This window comes from Ammodytes marinus (assembly GCF_949987685.1).
Source record: "Ammodytes marinus genome assembly, chromosome: 18".
NCBI classification, from domain to species: Eukaryota; Metazoa; Chordata; class Actinopteri; order Uranoscopiformes; family Ammodytidae; genus Ammodytes; species Ammodytes marinus.
In genome coordinates this window covers 24,898,639-24,919,952 of record NC_137222.1, presented here as the reverse complement: position 1 = coordinate 24,919,952, position 21,314 = coordinate 24,898,639, and the positions used below count along the sequence as shown (strand labels likewise).

The following is a 21,314-nucleotide window of genomic DNA, read 5'->3' as shown; positions in this document are numbered from 1 at the left end:
TATACTGGAAAATACCTTTAGGCTGCAATTCTGCACACATTTTTCCTCTTAACTGAGAACCGTACCGTACAGAACAGAACCGTGACTTAAAAACCGAGGTACGTACCGAACCATGACTTTTGCCCCCTAATAGTAGGTGGTAGCTCACTTTGACTTTGTCATTTTAAAAGTAGCTCACAAGCTGAAAAACAGTGGGCACCCCTGGTGTACACTGACCACAGACCACTGAATCAGCTACAACCCCCTCTCCAATTCGGTGGAAACGATCGCATAAGCTGTCCCGATCTGAGCCGCACCGAAACTAGGCATAAGGGTCATTCTACGAAAACGTGCCATTTTGTGTCCCTGACACAAAATCTACCCCAATAAACTGTATTAACAACACAATTTAAAAAAAAATCATTGGTATGATATGGTAAACAAACAATCTTCATTTTAAATCTTCATTAAATACTCATACATTGATATTTTTTTGCATTTTAAAGATTTTACAATTGTATATCTGTTAAATATGGTAAAAATGGCTTGTCCCTCGGTTACATTTTTCTATTACAAGCAGCTTTTTAGAGAGGATAAAATCAAATTATCTGAAAACAACTTTAATTTGTGAAAAGCCTTAATTGTTAGTTAACAGATAATGCTTTTATTTTATTCTTGACCTTTTTGGAATATTGAAAAAAATTACATTTAAGTAATGTCCCTATGTGTTACGTCAAATGCGTTACTTTGGATAAACACGCCCCCAGGGACAATGCACTATCCCATAAGTGACATCATTTTCAGGGAGTGTCATCATCTGCCTTTTATCAGGATGCTGCCAAAGAGACAAGAAAGTGCTCCTCTATTTTAATGAATTTTCATTGAGTTGTTTTTAATTTGACTGAAGGGGACGGTCATAGTGTGTCAAACTGCGTTACCATTATATCATGTATTAAAAAGTTAAACATTTTAAATTAAAATGTACATATAATAACACATTTTAGCATCTTTAGAATGCACACCATGTGGTGTTGTGGTGTCAACCACATGGCTAGTAATGGCTGCCAAAAGGATATTTTGTCAAACCTGTTACTGTCAAACCTGTTACTATTAACCCTTTCCCCGCCATGACCCCATGTTTATTGTGTGTCCAAACCAGAATAATTATACAATACATGATTATAAATGTTATTTATATTAAGAATAGCATGTTTTGTCCCTAAATATAGTGTCACTTCATTACTTATTTAATACAAGTTGGTGTTGGTAACGTGATTGACAAAGCACATGTCCATGTTGATTATTTTAGGGAAATAGAAAATAAATAAAAATAGCCTGAGATGGCACCACATATTTTTCTTACAGGTAAGGGTCTACTTAAACAAAATTAGTCCTTAAACACAATAAAAATAATACTTTGAAAATCTGATTTTCAGAGAGGGAAATGGCACGTTTTCATAGAATGACCCATAAACTACTGTTGTGTCATCTGTTCTATTTTAATAATTAATGTATTTTATAAATAAAAAAATCGAAAAATGGAGGTTGACTCCCGCTAACTACCAGGTTTTATTAAGAACTAAAGACACATCGCCCACACACACACTAACTGCACCGTTAGCCAATGTTTACATGCATGCAGTGGGGTGTGGAGATTGGGGGAGATCACGCCTCCGTTCAGCCCACCCCCGCAGCACCACTGATGGCACCCTCTTGAAACCGCTAGCTAAATAACCACTATGCGAAATCACACAAAACAGCTTATGTCTGGGATCGCTTCGTTGTTTTAAACAATGGCGTAAAGATGCAAGTCTCCCCAAAGCTATGAAACGGTGAGATACAGAATAACGCTGAAGAAAATACACGACGACTGGTCATATCCAACTGCTAGCCTCTGTGGGTAAGTGTACTACACTGCTAGATTGCTAACATTAGCAGCTACTGTCTTCAGGCGTCACCATGGCATTCAAATCTTATTTTGACCAGGATGGTGGGATATTACTATGCTTTAGACTTGTGTGATACGCTCTTATATAGTCCGGTGGATACTGTTTGCGAACAGGCCAGGCCAGAATCTGTCTTGACAGGGTTGCTCGTTTGTCGCATCTGGTGTTTGGTTACAGATAGCATGCTAGCTAGCTGACGAGCCTGTTAGCCGTAACCAATATTTAACCTATCTTCACTAGGTAACAGCTGATAAGCCACGCTATTTATTAGGAGAACAACTGCGGCTAAAGCAAGCTCCATATTTTTTGATGACATGTTATTTTCTTACAAGGATAGGGTTAACTAGTTGGGTTTATCCACACGCCGTTCTCGGTTAGCTATAATTTATGTGTAACTACAGAACATAATACACAGCTGGTCCAATATGAAAAATGATGTGAAATGTTAAATAATTTTCTTATTGAATGGTCATTGTTTACTTTTTGTATTCAACGGGCAGTAGTATTAGCAGCTTAAACAGGCTATCAAAGTATCATACAGTGGCAGTCAAGTATTTCAAACCAACACTGTTTGCTAAACAATAAGGGGTATCAGTAAAGAAAAGTAACATTATGTAGCATGTTGCATGTAGTTGGGGCAGATGGGAACCCCTCATTGTTCTATACTGCTTCAATCTGTGTACAAAGGGGCTCATAGCAAAGGCTTAAAGGGGTAGTTTGGAATTTTGGACATAGGGCCTAATTTTAAAGCTAGTGTGTAATCTATTATTGGAGACGTTTTCAACAAATTTCATTGTCCTTCTAGTTGCAGAGTTCGCTGATGCTAGGCTAGTGCAAGTCAATGGCTGTGGCTAGCCTGCTAATAAAAACACTCTTAGGGCTAACTCACACTAGTGCCGCTGTACTGTGCCCGAGCTCATTTGCATACTAAAGTCTAGAACGTTTGGCTAGTGTGACCACGCCATCCGTATTCCAGCACGGAACAGCCCCTTAAAGTACAGATGCTAATGAGATGACACACGCACAGATACGCAACCTGAGCTGGCTGACGTAGTCCATGCGCGACCCTTCTTCCCCACAATAATTGTAAACAATGGCGGCAAGAGGTTCACAAGTGGGTTCTGGTGCGATCGCGAAGTGGAGAGTTTGCTAGAAGCAGCACGGAACAGGCAAACTTGCCTAGTGTGAGTGCGCCCTTACCCACTCCACAGTACACCCGAGGCAAGTCAATTATAACGCCTGACCATCGATGTAAATGTCTGTTCATAGAATAATGTTAGAAATAAGGCTGGGCGATTAATTGAATTTCGATTTTGGCTTCCCTCAATCATGAAAACAAGATAATCGTAATCAAACGATCATTGTGCAGCACGCCGTGTCTTGTGTGGTAATGCAGCGAACCCTTCCACCAGTACGCCCCGCCCCCGTCTGAACAATTTTGCTTTCAGCGATTGCAGTGCAATGGTTTATTCAGCATTAAGTTCAAACACTCGTCCAAGACTGATGTTAAACCGAAACACAAAAGCAAGGCGAGCGAAGCAGCCATTCACCCGTTGAAACATGGTGTGAGACTCTGTGACGGTGAGTAACGGTGTCATTCACAGTGATACCTCGCCGGTGTGAGCCGCCGCACAGAAAAACTCTGTGGCTTTACGGCTATAAATGATAATTGGGGATTCCTGCACGTTAACGTTATTGAGGGGAAAGGCTTCCGCGATCTGATTGCGTTTCTCGAGCCTGAATACATGGGGCCATGTCAACAAACTGACAGTGAGAGCCACCCCCCTCCGTTAGTTTCAATTTACAGGTGAAAAATTACGATCACCACCTAAGCATGGACATCGTTTTAAAAAAGCCCCTAATTTTTATGATCATTAGGGCTTTGATGCCAATTCTGAAGTCTGAACATAACGGTGGCATCTGTGCGGAATTTTTTTCAACCTGCACTACAAAAAAAGGCAACAAGTCCATCTTTTTGTAGAATAATGCCTCCTCTTATATACGTGCAAATCAATGAGTGGTTCACAATCACATCGATAATCGAGCAGCCCTAGTTAGAAATAAAACTAACCTCGCATCGCATGAATCATCGCATTTTGTGGAACTAGTTTCTCAGCAACTAGTCAGTACCCTAGGTAATATCAGTCCGCTGCTGCCGTAGCCTGTTACCAGGAAGTATAACGCTGCTGCTGACCATGGACATATAAAGAAATGGACACCGTATTGAAAAATGGCGCCCATTCATTCCTATGAAAGCTGCTCAGGCGCAGAGAAGCAACAAGGAAGCTGCCATATTGCTTTCATGTAAGCCCTGGCACGCCCAAGTGTATGACGTGCCGCTCCCTCCTCCTCCCTCGAAAACAAACTGAAAGCCGTTAAAAGCCGTTGGGCTAATAAAACGCTTTATGTGGCGTTTTGAAATGAAAAAACTTCAGTTTTAATAGTATATGGTCTCAAGATAAGTTTGAGCCTATGATTGATATCCAGAAAATTTTTGCGGCGACACAATCTTGTTCGCCGCTTGTATTGGTGTGGACGGGGAAATCTGCCTTAGGGCTACCATGAAAATAAGCTCCCATTCACAGCATGCAGTACCAATGGGTTGGCCACTAGTCCATGCTGGCTGCTCGGAGAAGGCAGCATCCTGGGGGCCTGCTGCTGACACAGCAAGTCCCTCTAAATGCAATGCAATGCAAGGTTCTGAACACTGATGTTGATGTGAATAAATCCTCTGAGATAGAGGCCTGTGTGTGCTGTCTGGAGGAAGAGCATATCAAGGGTCTAGTGTCTCACATCTCGCCTGTTAAGCCTCATGGAGACATTTAGTCAGTCAGTCTTCTCTCTCTCTCTCTCTCTCTCTCTCTCTCTCTCTCTCTCTCTCTCTCTCTCTCTCTCTCTCTCTCTCTCTCTCTCTCTCTCTCTCTCTCTCTCTCTCTCTCTCTCTCTCTCTCTCTCTCTCTCTCTCTCTCTCTCTCTCTCTCTTTGTGTAATGTCTTTGAACAGAGGACTATGGTAGTCAAGGAGATGCCATGCAGGAGGCCTCTGTTGTTGCTTCCAGAGTCTTTCCTGCTCTGACAGTCCCACAGTTATCCCACTTACTCATCTTATCATCATGCTGCTGTGTTTCAGTATTCCACAAGGTTTAGTTGAGTCAATTCAACTTTTAACCACAACGTGCTATCAAAGTTAATGGTGCCTGTGTGGGTATGATAGTATGTTGCATTAGTTTTGTTGGGTGTTGTTATGATGATGTAATGTGAAGGGAATGCTAACCATTGAGGGTTTGCTACAGCGATTAACACTGTGAAAGTTGAGCTTGAGGTAAGGCAAAGTTGTTGAGGGAAGGCGAAAAGTGTATTGATTTTACATTAAAACTTCACAAAATGTCATAACCTAATTTATATACTGTATATGATAGACGTGTTGTAACGGTGATATGCAGGTTATGGTCCGATAGCAACAGCTCCGGTTTGTTACAGTGTACTATAAGTTTCATAGCATTGTATTGTTGTATTGTAGGGATGCCATGATGTGGAAATCTTCCCAGCAGGTATTAAACTTGACAACACCGATTACACCGACCGGACATGAAAAAGAAAAAAAAGGGGATTAGGTTAGACCGCACATTACTAGAGAAGACACTTGTCAGCCCTGTAGAGCAGTGATTTTCAACCTTTTTTGAGCCGCGGCACATTTTTTACATTTACAAAATCCTGGGGCACACCACCAACCAAAATGACACTCTAACACAGTACATATAATACATATAGTTAATCATATAGTTTCTAAATGTATAATACTCACTTAGTGTGAAACCTGGGCCTGTTTCGATGAACACAAAATGGATATCCTGGCAGGAATGGTAGAAAGACCGGGATTTTGACCCATTTTCACCTCAACCCCTTCGACACCTGAGCCCTGTGATTTTTCCTTCTCTATCTCTGCTGACTCCTCTATAAGGAAATAGTTATTGGCCCAACATTAACTAGTTGTAGCTAGATGACATAATCAACTAATTTGCATAATATGCAATTTTGAAAGAGGCTAAATGAATAGAAAATGCTGAGTAGTAGGCCTTAACAAATTACCTAGGCCTCTTTACATATTTACAAACTAACTTTAAAAACTTTGTTAGTTGCCATAACTACAAGGTTAGGTTTTTTTTAAATAGATATGCAGTTGCCAACTGAATGTGGACCTATAAAACTATTTACGTGTTTACAAACGTCACCTGGCAGCTCTTGCTCAGAGCTGTCTGCTGGCTGCTGCAGGTAGTAGGGGCCTGTTATCAGACACACAAACCGTGTGAGTGAGGGCTATCAACGGTGAGGAGGAGGAGACAGCAGCCGTTGCTAGTAGGCTACTCGGCTCTGGTGAGCGCGGTATTAAAAAAAAAGTTGCAAGATGTGACTGGTTGATCGCAAAAAGTCAGCAAATATAGCGGAAAAAGTCGCCAGTTGGCAACATGTTAAAGTCTTGACGACAGCGGCACACTGAGATTAGAGTAGGTCACGTGATCCGCGCTGTTGATCGTTTCACTGATCAGTCACGGACTGCTCTCTCTCAAACACAAAGCACTAATAATGGATGTAATAATAATAATTTAAAAAATATGTCGGCGAATTTCCCGGGCGCGCGCGTGCCCCTAGTTGAAAAAAGTAGCCTACTCGCACTGTCTCAAAAAATGGTCGCAAAATGCGAGCATTTGGTCGCAGTCTGGAGCCATGCAGCTTTGCACACCACTCATCACTTTCAAGCAGCTTTGAGTAATCGGACCTCTCGTTTGTCAGAAAAACTTTTAAGTTCCTCTCGCAGCTCATACACACGGGCCAGCACTTTGCCGCGCGACAGCCACCGGACCTCCGTGTGGAGCAATACGACTTTATGTTCTGCTCCCATTTCCTCACAAAAAGACAATGGTTAATTAGGTGATATTGGATTATTTCCCACGGCACACCTGACGATCTCTCACTAGTGTGCCGTGGCACACTGGTTGAAAATCACTGCTGTAGAGCACATACTTTGATCTTAAACATTAGATTTTGGATCCTCCTGTTTTTTGGCATTTTTTTAAATGCTTTTTATTGATAGTGTAGAGACAGAGTTGAAATGGGGCAGAGAGGGGAGTGACATGCAGAGAACGACCGCGGGCTGGAATCGAACCCGGGTCCGCTGCTGGCCGAGGCCCATGGGGGGACGCCCTACCAACTGAGCTAAGGCCGCCCCTCCGGTTCATTTTTGACCAAAACGACGATTGCTTAGGGCCAGATCCACCAAGAATGGATTCTGTGCGCTAATTGCGGCAGGATTTGATGCCGATGAATGTTCTAGTATCTGCTTCACACAATTAGGTTGGCTGTTACAGATCACAGGTTCATACTGTCACATTGTTTTAAATAAAGCAGTGTAACAATAAAGTTGTCCCTGGCTTTATCTGTAGATTAAAGGAAATGTCCCAGTATGTGCAGTACAGAGAAATACAGGTTTCAATTCTCTTTCATGTCAAGTAAATTGATTTAGATAATTATTTTCCCAGGCTAATCTCACTTTTCTTTTTTTCTTTTTTGTATTTTTTTTGTATTGGTTTTTAGTGTCAAACATTTGCACATCACTCATCATAGCTTGAGCTTCTGTGTGTGCTTAACATTATGACATGAATACTATAGTACAACATTTGAAAAAGTCTCTCAAGAGTACACACATACCGACACAATACAGTAAATCTCACCTTTTACTACATTCTTCAGATCGGTTTCCAAGAGGATTAAGTGTCGTGCTCTTTGCTGCAGAACTCTACAAAGATGCCTGAAGTCCGGGAGCTTTCTGAAGCTTTGCCAGAGATGCCCATGGACCCCATCACTGGAGTCGGAGTAGTGGCCTCCAGAAACAGGGCACCCACTGGATATGACGTGGTAGGTCACTGACTGAACACAACTTAGAGGAGATAAAGAGCAGAATGCAAGCCATAATCATGGCCACCATGTTATCAAATTAAATATGTTTGATGTACTACAAGACTACCTAATCAACAAAGGTGTGATAAGGGTGAAAAATGTATTACCAAACCCGTCTTCCCATGACCCTCAAACCCCGACCCAGAATGACCTCACCAAGATATACAAAGAAGGATGGTTCTGAGCATCAAGGTTTCCTCTGATGGCTGCCACCATTGGTGTATGAGTGTGTGGGAATGGCTCAAGGCCTTTTCAAACTGCTGCGAGGCAACCGCCCTCTCAACCACCTCCTTGCCGCAGCAGCAATGACAGCGAGGTGCTTCGGTGATCGGATTGTTCGGACAGCCCGGGTCCACCACACTTATTTCTCTCTTACAACATGTAAACCGTGTAATAGTCTCTTTATATGAGCTTTTATGAAGAATAAAGTCAAGAGAAAAAATACAGTTCTGTCTAAAAAATAATTCCCTAAGAAAATTGGCTTCAATCGCTGGTTCCACATGTTTGTGTTTAACATAGAATAGGTATATTCAATATTTTTTAAACGCCAGACACTTTAACATTGAAGAAATAAAAGATAGAGCCGAGTTGTTTAGGTCCGGATACTCAGTTTGCAACAATGTCTTGTGTTTCTGCCTTGCCGCTGGGCGGCTGTTGCAGAAAGTTTCAACATAGGGAAAGCTGAGCGGTTGGGCAACATCTGTGTGCGTTCAAGTGGGCGGCAACCGCTGCGGCTGTAACCGCCTCCCCTCTGCCGCCCTTCCCTCATTGAAATGAATGGAAGCGGCATGTTTCCACGCAGCGGTGGGAAAGGGCCTTTAGAGACATGCCAGGTAGGGGGCAAGGAACGGGGAAATTTCACTTCTTTTATCTTTAGTAATGCCTTTATTGAAAACAAAGATCATACACAAAAAAACAAGCCCTTGGCTGTGACAAAGGTATTCTCAACCCTTTCTACATTGCTTGACCCTCTCTTTACGCGTTGGAGTGCTCAACATTCACGCACATTAATATTATGTTTGTACGAAGGTTGATGAAAAATGTCAGTTCAAAATATTGTACATTTGAATTAACTCTTTCTTCTCCCTTCACTGTCTCCAGGTCTCTACAACAACAGATGGCCTAGATGCCGACCTGTGGAAAGATGGCCTCTTCAAGTCCAAGGTGACACGCTACCTCTGCTTCACCAGGGTCTTCTCTAAAGAAAATGTAAGTTAACGCACACTAACCACCTATACATGGTATAATATTATGTCATAGGGTCTTAGGGCCCTATGAAATCCGTTTTATTTTTTTCCAAATTCCATTTAATTTTTTCACTAATTCCGTTTCTTCCGTTTTAATCTTCATGACTTCCGTTTTTTTTTACAATTAACACTCATTTAATCATCAGAATGAGTGTCTAATAATGCGAACGAATGATATTCTTACAATTTAATCAGATATAAGACTACATTTAAAAAACATCACAACATTGCACTGTTTTTAGTGCTTCAAATAAAAACAACTAGGCCTACATGACTGTAAAACGAAAAACAGATTTGTTGGGTATAACAGAAAATAAAGCCATTCATTTTGTCCTTCAAGTAAAACATTAAATCAGTTTTTCTTACATAAATATTAAAGTTATTTTAAACTTTTCAAGAAGCTGGACTAGAGTGAATAGTGGACAGGCTTTTACATGTGGGAGAGAGCTTCACCCAACAGGGGGCTGCAAAACCAACCTACAGTCTATTGTCCGACGGCAAGCTAGTTAATAACGTTAGCATCATCGTTAGCCACAGCCTATAGACATCACGGCAACAGCTGAATAATGTAACACATAAACACAAGTTACACTACACAGTGGTTGACACTAACGGTTGCCCGCTTGCCCGGGGCAACTGAAAATAATGTTTGGGCAAGTTGAGATTGCTTCTTGGTTGCCCGGACGGGCAAGTGGATTTTAGAGGGTTTGTCTGTAGTCTAGGCTATGTATTCATGTGTTTTACAGTCTGCAAAAAAATTATTTTAAGCTAACTCACACAAAATAGATCGGCTATATTCGCAATTGAGCAGCTGCGCGCGGCAGCCAGCAGCATCACGGTCGCTCTTTCGCACTCGATCTCTCTATCTCTCTCTCACACACACACTACACACAGCCTGTGTGCACGCAGTTTCGCTGTCTACGTTCCGAAAGCCGGCTCTATCCTACGGACCTGGTTCCGCTATATTCAAAACCCAGAAATCAATAACGTTTGAGCTTATCGATACCGCTATGGAGTCCAGTAGGCTAGGTCACATTATATAATTTTAAATATCGAGTCGGGTCATCTTCATCTAATTAGGCCTACTTCAGCGTATTATTCCATCACTGGTCCGCATCATGGACTGTAAAAGTGTTCTACCTTCGACTGTCTTGAAGAAACTCCTTCAACCCCCTCCGTCTCCAAAAAAAAAAAACTCTTGTCTGCTGAGCCGCTGCCGCTGCAGACGGGCTCGGCACCGTCTCATCATTCATTCAATGCAGCGGTGATCAACAAACGAGACTCTGTAGCAAGTCCCGCAGTTAAAAAATCGGATAGTTTTTAAATCCATATTAAAATCTGCAGGATAAGACTTAGTTAGCTAAAAAAATCGCAAACGGTTCAAATGTGATGTGTTCAGGTCGGCTCAGTAAAATGATTATTAGGCAAAGGTCAATAAAATGACATCATGATGTGTTCAAATGTAACATCAAGAAAATAAGAAATTTGAGTTTTTCGCGGGAAGCTTGAATAATAGCCTGCAGTTTGGGTAAAAAACTTGTTTTCCCAGCAATATAAACTAAATAGTAGGCCTAAATATGGAATTATGACCTGCTTAAAGTCCTATCCTGAGCTCTGCTCATCTTATAAGCAATTAAAGCAATAATACCAGTTCTCTTTAAACAAAATAATAGAAAGGTATCGATAAAGATTTGGATTGTGGAGTCTTTAAAATGGTATCAATATGAATAGAAATGAATTATCCCCCTCCTTACTTACAGTATAACTGGGAAATAGCTTTAACATGGTGGACTTTAATCATTTTATGGCACACGATCACTTTTTGGCACAATGTGACCGTTTTTAAATAAGTAAAATGTTTCTGTGGAAGCTAACATTCAGCTTGACTCTGAGCTAGACTGAGTTTTCTGAGCCCCTGGGCAAGGTGCATGGCAAAAAGAGGCCCTTTCACGATGCTGCAGCAGGACCAAGCGCTTGGTATAGTGTGTGATGTCATGATGTATAGGCTTATATGAATTGTTGTTCGTTGTATGTGGTCAGGAGGAGACTAGTAAGCAGTGTTTGCATTTAAGAGATCGCTAAAATGTATTATTCAATTAGCCTATACTGTATATATCATTGTTTAACAGTTTTTTTGTTTTTTTTGGGCAAGTGAACACAACATTCGGGCAAGTAAAACATTACCTGTACTTGCCCTATGGGCAAGTGCATTTGAAACCTTAGTGTCAACCCCTGCTACATGAAAACAACGGGCTGTAGACGCTAGTTATAATTGCGTGTAAGGAAACATTGTTGATACTGGAATTTCGTACCGCAGCGTCCGTTCCATAATACAACAACACTCCATTTAGCAATGGCTGAATATAAGACCTCCCTGTGCTGTGTATCTGCGGGAGCGAACAGTAAACGTTTAACATGATTACGTGCTTTTAGATGCTTTAATTATATGCCGAATGTATAAACAATATATACAATAAATTAAAATATGTATATTCAAGACCTATGTATATGGATAAATTAATAAGTAAACATTAAATAGACAAATTTCTAAAAGGGGTTTGGTGCCATGTTACATTACCTGTACTGCAGCCAGGCTCTACTTTTCACGGCAGTATTTTGGCCTTTATATGTCGCCAAACCAAAATTCATCCCTAGTTCTGATTAAATTCCACCCGTGTTGTTTCGCTTTGCCTTGGAAACTAAATTTCACCAAAATAATGGTGAATCTCACGCATTCCGTGTAAACAGTAGATTCCGTTTTTGTTTCCAGATTCCGTGATTCCGTCCGCGTTTCCGCTATCGCGGAAATCATAGGGCCCTACTGTTTGGTGAAGATTTTGAGAGGGTTAATTCACACTGTGCTCTAGTTTAATTTCTTCTTCTCTTTGTTTTCTCTGTTGGCCCTTCCATAATGTTTCCCCCTCCTCTATCCATTCCTCTACAGAGTCATTTAGGCAATGTCCTTGTAGACATGAAGTTGATCGATATAAAGGACACACTGCCGGTGGGTTTCATCCCAATCCAGGAGACTGTTGACACTCGTAAGTTCAGTCTAGAAGAAAGGCAGTGATTGCCTCACTGTGTGTGAAATGTGTCTTACACATGAATCAGGTTCAATCTTTGAATCCTCCAAAGAGTTGTGTCTTAGTGACGAGAACTTTTAAACTAAATGTAATGTGGCACTGTGTGTGACTTGTGTGTCCGACAGAAGAGCAGGCCTTCAGGAAGAGGCGTCTCTGCATCAAGTTTATTCCACGGGACTCCACAGAGGCAGCTATCTGTGACATCCGCATCCTGGGCCGCTCTAAGCAGGCCCCCCCTCAGTACACCTTTATAGGGTGAGCAGCTTTGGATCTCATGGGACATCAGTTTTCGCTAATGACTCGAACAGTGTTTTTCAGTTACAAATTGTGTTGTTTTAATATCATCAGACACTATCCAACGTCACTGTATTGTAATGAATTGAAAGCTTTGAAGTCTACCATTTTGAAAAAAGCTGTCCCTGCTTGAATGGAACTGTGCTTCTGCAGAGATGCCTGTAACCATTTCTGCAGACTTCTACAGAGAAGGATGTTGTGGTAACTATAGTTAGGTAGACTTGAGTCTCAAGGGATGGGTTTGACACTGATAAGAAAAAAAACATGTGGGTGTGTACCTAAAATGGTGTCATATTTTATATAAAAGAAACATACACACAGTCATCCCAGAATTCCCCTCCTGTACATTGGTGCAATGCAACACATTCTACAAAGTTGACAATGCTGTATCCTTTCTACATTATGTTGCTTGATAATGATTCTTGACTTTATGACAGAGAGCTCAACAACATGGGAATCTGGTATCGCATGGGAAACGTACCTCGGGCCCAGGACTCCACACACACACCAGCCACTAACAACAGTCAGAATGTGAACAGCACCTCCAGCTCAGCGCCGGTCCCACCAGCTCCTCTGCTCAAGTATGTCAACCCTATCATGTAACGGCTTTCTCTACTCTCATCCAGCTAACTCGCATGTCTCCTGCGCTTGGCTCAAACTCTTTGCTCAGTCCTCAATCAAGGAAAGAGGATTTTCCACTTTCCTTTATACTTCCTGTCCTTAGTGTAACAGTTTTATCTTTCTTAAATTATGAATGCTGCCAGGTTGACAAAACAAAATGGAAGCATTATGATTATTATTATTATTATGAAGTTATTCAACTTATGTGCATTGCGTTCCTGAAAGGTTAAATCGGTATGGATAGCTGTTTGAATGGTAATAACCTGCATTTCAACAGGAAATGTAAGTTGACGGTTGTTCTGCGTCCTGAACACAAGACGGAGATAAAGTGAGACGATGACACTTTCCTGCTCCCTGGAGGATAGAGAATTCGAAATATATGAATATTTATGAATTTAAAACTACTACATTTTAAAATGTTTCTAAAGTATCAGTATTTATTTTTCAGAAGGTATGTTCAGTGATTTGGGAAGCTAAAATGAGCTAACTAGATGCTGTATTTTTGTTTGTTTGCCCCATAAGGCATATCTCCATGACTCTCCCAGCCAGCTTCAGAGGAAAGAACACAACCAGACCAGACTATGAGCACCAGAACTCCAACCTCTATGCCATATCAGGTCAGCATCCTGTCTGCTTCTCTCTACATCACACATGTACTTTGGAAATGGTCCAGTCAAACCAATGCCACACATGGTATGTTAGATGCTACATGTTCCTCTATTATCTTCATTATAATATAATTAAAAGATTTAAAAAGATCAAACTGGGAACAGCAAAACTTTGGGCAAAAACCAAAGTCAGCCTTAAAAAAGCCTGATACCACCTGCCTTCCAGTTAGGAGTTCTAATTAGCATGCTAACGATGATAGCATTATATTAGAACTATGCAGTTATCTGAAGTAAATTCACACTAGTACAGCTGTTCAGACTGAAGTATGTGTGCCCATGTTATGACAACCATAACTCTCCAGATTCCTTTCTTCTGAGAATTTTAATCGATTCATTATTTGCAAAAGAGCGAAAAAAGAGGGGCTTTATATTGATAAAATCACATGCATTACAAGCTTCACATTAAAATAGACAATATGCAACCCTATATGGTAAATAAACATTAGCAAGCAGTTAAATGATGGCATCATTAGAGTAGGTCCAAGTTGAAGTTCCCCATAGTTAGGCTGCAGGAAGGTTGGTATATTCATGAATGTTCCCCTGAAGCTGAATAACGTATAGCTGCTAAACTAAGCTCCCATCAGCCTCTGCTATATGTCCTGTTAAGTGGGAATGTGACCACGCTACCAGACTATGTAGCGCTGCTGCACTTAAAGGTGAAGTGAGCAATATATTTAGGTTAATATACGTGTTAAATCGCTCTATATTCATACAGTGATCACTTATATAGTGTGCGCGTTTCATACCTCAGATCTCTCAGGCACCCGCTCTGCATGTAATCGGCAAATTAAATTGTTCTGGGATCCCGAAAGTGGTATCCAATCAGAAGAAAGAACGCTACAAACCGGCACCCGTCTCACTGCCGGTGCACCCGCAGAGCAACAGATGGGTGAATGTTTATTCGCCTACAATGGCGGAGCAGATAAAAATCCTTCCCAATGTCTGTTTTGATGGTTTTTATCCTGTTTTATCACACTTATGGATCTGAGATGATGCCAGATAACTCGCTGCTTGAAGACCGCAGTGCATTAATGTGGTGACGTAGGGACGAGCGAAGGGACTGCTAACTGCAGTAACTGACAGGAAGTTAGCTAAAAGAACCATTCCACTTACAGCACCTTTTAAATTATCCTAACTTCCAGGTAGGGCTGGCCCGAATACCATTTTTCAGACTTCGAATATTCGTTGGTTTTTCCGAGCGAATATTCGAATATTCGTTCCAGAAAAACACACCATCAAAAAATACATAAAAAAAAAAAAAAAAAAAAAAAATTTTTTTTTTTTTTTTTTAAACGTTAATAATCCCTATATACTCCCTGGAACCGATTTTGACAGTATCTGCATATTTTGTTGAAGATTTACGCGCTCGGAGGTGAAGTAATGGATGAGCTATGACACTTAGTGATGTAATATCCTCCTAAATGAGCAATACTACTACTACTACTACAATATTACTAACTTTTATATCCTAATATAAAATTATTTGATGACATTATATTGCAGTACTAGCTTCTTGCAAAACATTTTTTTGAAAAAAAAAAATTATATAAAAAAAAAAAAAAAAAAATTATAAAAAAAAAAAAAAAAAAAAAACGAAGCTCCGAATACTAATTTAAGCTCCGAATACTAATTTTCCGAACGAATATTCGAATATTCGAATAATTCGGGCCAGCCCTACTTCCAGGTGGATAGACTTGTAGTGCGTGTGGGTTGTATCCGTAAATTTGTGTCATTTTTTTGCTACTTGAACCAAAACCCACCTGTTGATGTTTATTTGAACTGTGTCTTTCAGCAATGGACGGAGTTCCTTTCATGATCTCTGAGAAGTTTGCCTGTGCCTCCTCTGATGTAAGTTGGCCCAGTTGAGTCTTCAGTGTGTTGGTGGTATTTTGACCTGACAGCGTGGTCTCAGTTTGACTCTTCTACAGTAGAGATGTCCTGTCCTATGCCTTAACAACGCTGTTCACATTCTGAACTTATGTTTATAAAAAACAGAATAAAAAAATGAATACTGAGCCTGTAAGCTAGGCCTCATGTTCGACTAGTTTTTATCTCGTAAAAGTATCAAAAATTCAAGTAAAATAGATCTGAGTAATAGGTTGAAAGGAATGAACTGTATGGGAAGTAGTTATTACATATGAACCTGTTTTTACATAACCAAATATCTGTCTCTGCCCTCCATGTTTAGCTGCAGCAGGTGGATCTTATGGGCATTACCATCAAGTCACTGGCAGAGATTGAGAAAGAGGTGAGTCGACCAGTATTAGTAGGAGTTACTACAGTTCTGCCAAACTTAATTTATTTTCTGCTAATGTAGCGCATTACAAATGAAGTCTCATTTTCACAGCTTTGTCCTTCATTTCTAATGGTTACGATAACATGGTAGTCACTGGAGTCATAGCTGAGATATTCAGGGTTCCCCTGGTCATGAAATACTTGAAAGGTTATGAAATTTGAAAAAAACTTTATCCAGGCCTGGAAATGGCTTAGAATGAACTGAATGTTTTGGAACAGTTTTGAAATTGCTCTTATTTCCGCTAGTGTTTAAAACATGCTCATATTTTTTTTTTAAGACATGTCTTACCATATGCAAAATAGTTCCTTGAATTACTATTGGTAAAAATGTTGCTTGTTTGCTTATCCACAAGAATGCATTGGAAGTGTTTAATAATGTATGGCGTTTAAATGACAGATACAACTGACAGCTCAAGAGAGCAGACTAAATGTTTAATTAAATGACAGATACAACTGACAGCTCAAGAGAGCAGACTAAATGTTTAATTATTGAGCCTTCTGATGCTGGAATATGCCTCAATAAGGTTATGGAAATTTGGTAAAATTTCATGGAAAAGTCATGAAAAAGTTTTTTAAATCCATTGATAAAAATGTGTGGGAACCCTGGATATGGAAACATGGTGACATCTCTCTCCAACAAAGTCTGTCAAGTGTAAAGACATGAGCTAATAAGTGCACCTGAAATGTTGCTGTTGTCAAAATAACTTTTTGTCAAAAGCTGTGCATTTGTCCTCACGATCCTCTACCTGTCCATATTGTGTGTGCGTGCTGGAAAAAAAATCCAGTGTTAATACAAAGCCTAGGCTCTATAAACTGGTATGTAAACAAAGAGGCCCATCATAGCTAGGAACATGTCGGTTTACAGAGCCTAGGCTGTGTATTAACACTGAATATCCACCAGAGGCCAGTCTTATCCTTTGTTTGGGCCACTGCCACTCTTTTTTACATCACACAATTTACTGTTTATTTTCTAAATACATAGTGTGGAATTGGAGGATTTTCAAATAACGTTTGCATGTCCATGTGTCAGTATGATTACAGTTTCCGTACTGAGCACAGTGCAGCAGCTCGCCTCCCTCCCAGCCCCACACGGACATCTCTGAGCTCCGAGGCCTGATGGTTCCCCTCACTCACCCACACACAACTACTGAGGACCGGCCTGCAACTAACTGTCCAATACACCTGCACTGACAAGAACGAAAAACAACTACAAAAGATTTTCTGTGGGTCTGGCTGAAAAACCACTTTGTACACAAAATGATGAGCTGGCATTAAAACAATGAGATGGACTTTCCCATTGTTGCACAAACAGACCTTTCTTCATCAAGAAAAATGGAAAATAAATGTCACTCAATAGGATTTTCTTCTCTGAAGAAGTGGGAAGTTTTGTTCCCTATACTCTCAACAACCCCATCTCAGATAAATGGAGTAAAAAGGAGACTTTGTTCTGATTGAGGACACCTGTTAGGCCTATGCTCTCTGAAATGCTTTGAGAGCAGCCATGGTGTTTTCCTGCCTCGTCCATGACATACCAAGAGGGCACAGGATCCCACTCATTCATTCATGTGTTGGAAATACAAAAGGAAACTTCTTGTCAAGATTTTTTCTTTCCAACCTTGTAGTTATCCTTTCAATGTGGAACGATTCCCATAGTCTTAGATGTTACTGGTGTGATTGTGAGTATTACACTTTGTGTTTGGGAATTTACCGTTTGACGATTCTTCATTTTTTTTTTAACATGAGCTGGCCTGTTTGGGCTTCCATATAGAAACACTGTTACTGTGAACCAAGCTATGGCTCACACTGCTGAACTACACACCACTATTCAGATTTTTTCCTCAGCCATAACTAATGTGATATGTTATGAGGCCTGAATATCATTTTTCTTTATTACTGGTGATAGAACACACAAGTTGTGGTACCATATCCACTCCTTTTGTCTTTAAAGACCACACTACGGTATAAAAATGTTTCTTTATTTCATGTAGAGTGGAGCAACAAACGGAAAAACTCCTCCAACACTAGTTTTTAAAAAATGCACTAAAATCTGCTCTAGTCTAACCACAATGTGTTTCAGTCACAATTCTTGTCTTTTTTTACTTTTTTATTTGTCAGTTTGCTAAACTGTTATGGCTACTGGCACCAAACATAGTGTTGAAGTTTGATACCCAGTCCTTGCTTCTGTACGTCGTCAGAATTATTTTCACTACTAGGTTACTTTTACAGTGTAAATATAACAAAAAGTTCATCATACAAAGTCAAGGAAAGTGTTTTTTTTATTGTATTGGAGTACAATGGTTACATGTGAAGACTTGGTGCCTACAGTGCATTTTATCCTCTTTAGTAATGGCAGGTCTTACTTTAAGCTTGTTTCTCTCCATCCGTTGAAATTAAAATTGCCGTTATATTTTTTATAACCATTTCATATGTAAAGACCACTACCAACTCAGAGCCACTAGTGTTCACTTGTAATATTAGAACTAATAAACTAAAGTTAGTTAGACTGGTGGGTCTTTGACACACAGAAGTGGCCTTTAGGGGCTGGCTAGAACATCCAGTTCTATGGCATTGAAATAATTCAAATGACTTGGGATATATTTCAGTAACCAGCTCCTACCATGCCACGTGACAAACTAAAAAGTATCATGCCACGAAAAATATCTAATTACTAATTTATTTATTTTTTAATCTAATTTTACCTTCGAGTGTATAGTAACAGGATACTAGCGTAATCATGTTATCCAAATGACATTTCTTGTTACTTATGGGCAAACATAAATACTTAGACTGATATACCACAAATTCTCAAATACTATTGTCTTTTCTTCTGTTTTATAGATATACTGTATGTCACATATTTTATTTCCCTACTGGCTCCTGTTTTAATGTTCTCTTAATGCGATTACACAACGTGGTAAAATGTCCATAAGTAAAACCAGATTGATGTCTCACTCAAAACCATAAATACAAGTTTCATTCAGATATTCCCTCTGTTGTTACTGCCAATTTGACCTAAATTGTCTGTAGATGTTTCAAATGAAAAGACGACACATTTCTCAAATAATAAAACTTTTAAATTTCTGTTAGGCTGTTATATGAAGGACACTGAAATCAATCAATACATTCACTGAGACAGTACTCTTAAATTCACTCCAAAGATGTCTCAGAGTATTCAGTGCCACTTTTCTTTCAAGTTAAGACAATATTGCCTTGGAACAGCATCAAGGATTTTGGAGGAAGAATGACACTTTTTTGCCTTGTTTTGATTTTTGTCTTGTGTCTTCAGTATTATCAACTTTATAAATGCATGATTAACTCCGTTTTATTTGATCTATTTCTGTTTGTCTAATTTATTTAGTCATTTCAATATTGTGACCCTGTTGTGGCCCTAATTTTCACAAGTGTAACATAAAAGAGTGAATGACACTGCTGAGATGTTGTCATCTACATTTGTATCATTTCCCAGCTGTGGTATTGAGTTCCAGCCTGTTCTGCTATAACAGTTTGTAGCTAACTAATATGGCGTATGCATTAACAAGAAAACAACATTGTCTGTTAGTTTGCATGGCAGCGGTTCCAACAGGAAACTTTTTTTTTTGTTAATTGATCAAAAGCCCCGGACAAAACGGCATCAGTTGAGTTTGTATTCTAAGGATGATTTTATTAAACTGTGATTAAATGGTCCTTGACTTATAGTTGGATTTTATTTTGATGAAATTTATGATGTCCCTCAACTTCAAGCCTGATCAATATTGGATATATGAGGACAATAGTGATAACACTATTTGAGAGTATTTTTGATAAGGATCTCTTAAATGTGGTTCCTAAAGCCCTGACAGTATAAGGCTGGTTACCAATGCTTCATAACAATGAGATTGTGTGTGTGTGCGCGTGCGTGCGTGTGTGTTCACAATCAGAATAATATATAACAATAATTGTATTTGTATAGCGCCCTGTCAAAACATAGTTACAAAGTTGCTTCACAAAGCAAGATTAAAACAGTAGTCAGGCTCAAGACAACAAAAACATAGTAAATAAAGCATGGTCAGACAGACAACAGAGATACACAAACATTTACAAGGCACAGAACACATAGATACACAGTGAAGGTGATAATGGGCATAAAAACACAGATCATCATCTTCAACCGCTTATCTGAAATCGGGTCGCGGGGGCAGCAGCTTGAGCAGGGAACCCCAAACTTCCCTTTCCCGGGCCACATCAACCAGCTCTGACTGGGGGATCCCGAGGCGTTCCCAGGCGAGTGTGGAGATATAATCTCTCCACCTAGTCCTGGGTCTTCCCCGAGGCCTCCTTCCAGCTGGACGCTCCTGGAACACCTCCCTAGGGAGGCCCAGGCATCCTTACCAGATGCCCGAACCACCTCAACTGGCTCCTTTCAACGCAAAACACAGATTTACAATAGAAATGATTTCCTGTAAAGGCTTAGTTTACTAGGATCCCCGTTAGCTACAGCAGGGCTGAAGCTATTCTGCCTGGGGTTGAAGACATGCCCTGCGTTACAAATCACATACTTTTTCTTTTTACTACACTACATACTAAAATACAGAAGTGTTTTAGGGCCACAGGAGAAAAAAAAATCAGATAAGGAAGATTTTTTTCATTATGTCCAGAAATGTCAAGAATAAAGACGAATACTGTAAAATGCTATTGGAGTAAGTGGGACATCTAGGTATTTTCAGCATACTACAATTGACGTGCATGTATTGGGACATCCTAAATCTTTTTCTGGCATACTAAATAGTAGGGAAGTATGGGTATTGGAACGCAGAGATAGTCAGTTACACAAAGTCCATAACAGGGAACATTATAAGCAAACCAAAGTTCATAGGTGAGTTTTGAGAAGTAATTTAAAAGCGATATTGAGTTTTAGTTCTTGGGGTAGAGTTCCAGTACTGGGCCTGGAACACAGAAAGCTGGGTTGCCTTAATTGATAAGGCGGGATGCATGGATTTCCAAAAGGGTTTTGCTTGAGGAACGCAGGCAGCGGCTGGGGTCATAAGCAGTTCAGTAATGTAGCAGGAGGCTTCTCCAGGCAGTGCTTTAAAAGTGATTAGTTTGGAAGCAAATTGTGGTTTGATATGAAACTTAGGGTGTATTCACACATGCCGTGTTTAGTTCGGTTGAAACAAACTCAGGTGCACATCCGCCTTCGGTGCGCATCTTTCAGGCAGGTGAGAATACAACAATCGCACTCGGGGGCGGA

General features: G+C 40.1%; 1 protein-coding gene across 2 annotated transcripts; it reads left to right on the top strand.

Moving 5' to 3' along the window:
* The first annotated feature begins 1,678 nt into the window (after positions 1–1,678).
* Positions 1,679–19,782, top strand: mvb12ba (multivesicular body subunit 12Ba). 2 transcript variants are annotated; one of them, XM_080046323.1, is made up of 10 exons: positions 1,679–1,879; positions 7,715–7,837; positions 8,981–9,088; positions 12,071–12,167; positions 12,335–12,464; positions 12,941–13,084; positions 13,647–13,741; positions 15,585–15,640; positions 15,981–16,040; positions 17,118–19,782. In XM_080046323.1, the coding sequence occupies exons 2-10, from the start codon at positions 7,727–7,729 to the stop codon at positions 17,202–17,204; spliced, it is 888 nt and encodes a 295-aa protein (XP_079902449.1). In that variant the 5' UTR covers positions 1,679–1,879; positions 7,715–7,726; the 3' UTR covers positions 17,205–19,782. The 2 variants fall into 2 exon arrangements, with proteins under 2 accessions (XP_079902449.1, XP_079902450.1); XM_080046324.1 differs by having other exon boundaries at positions 7,673–7,837.
* Positions 19,783–21,314: the final 1,532 nt, after the last annotated feature.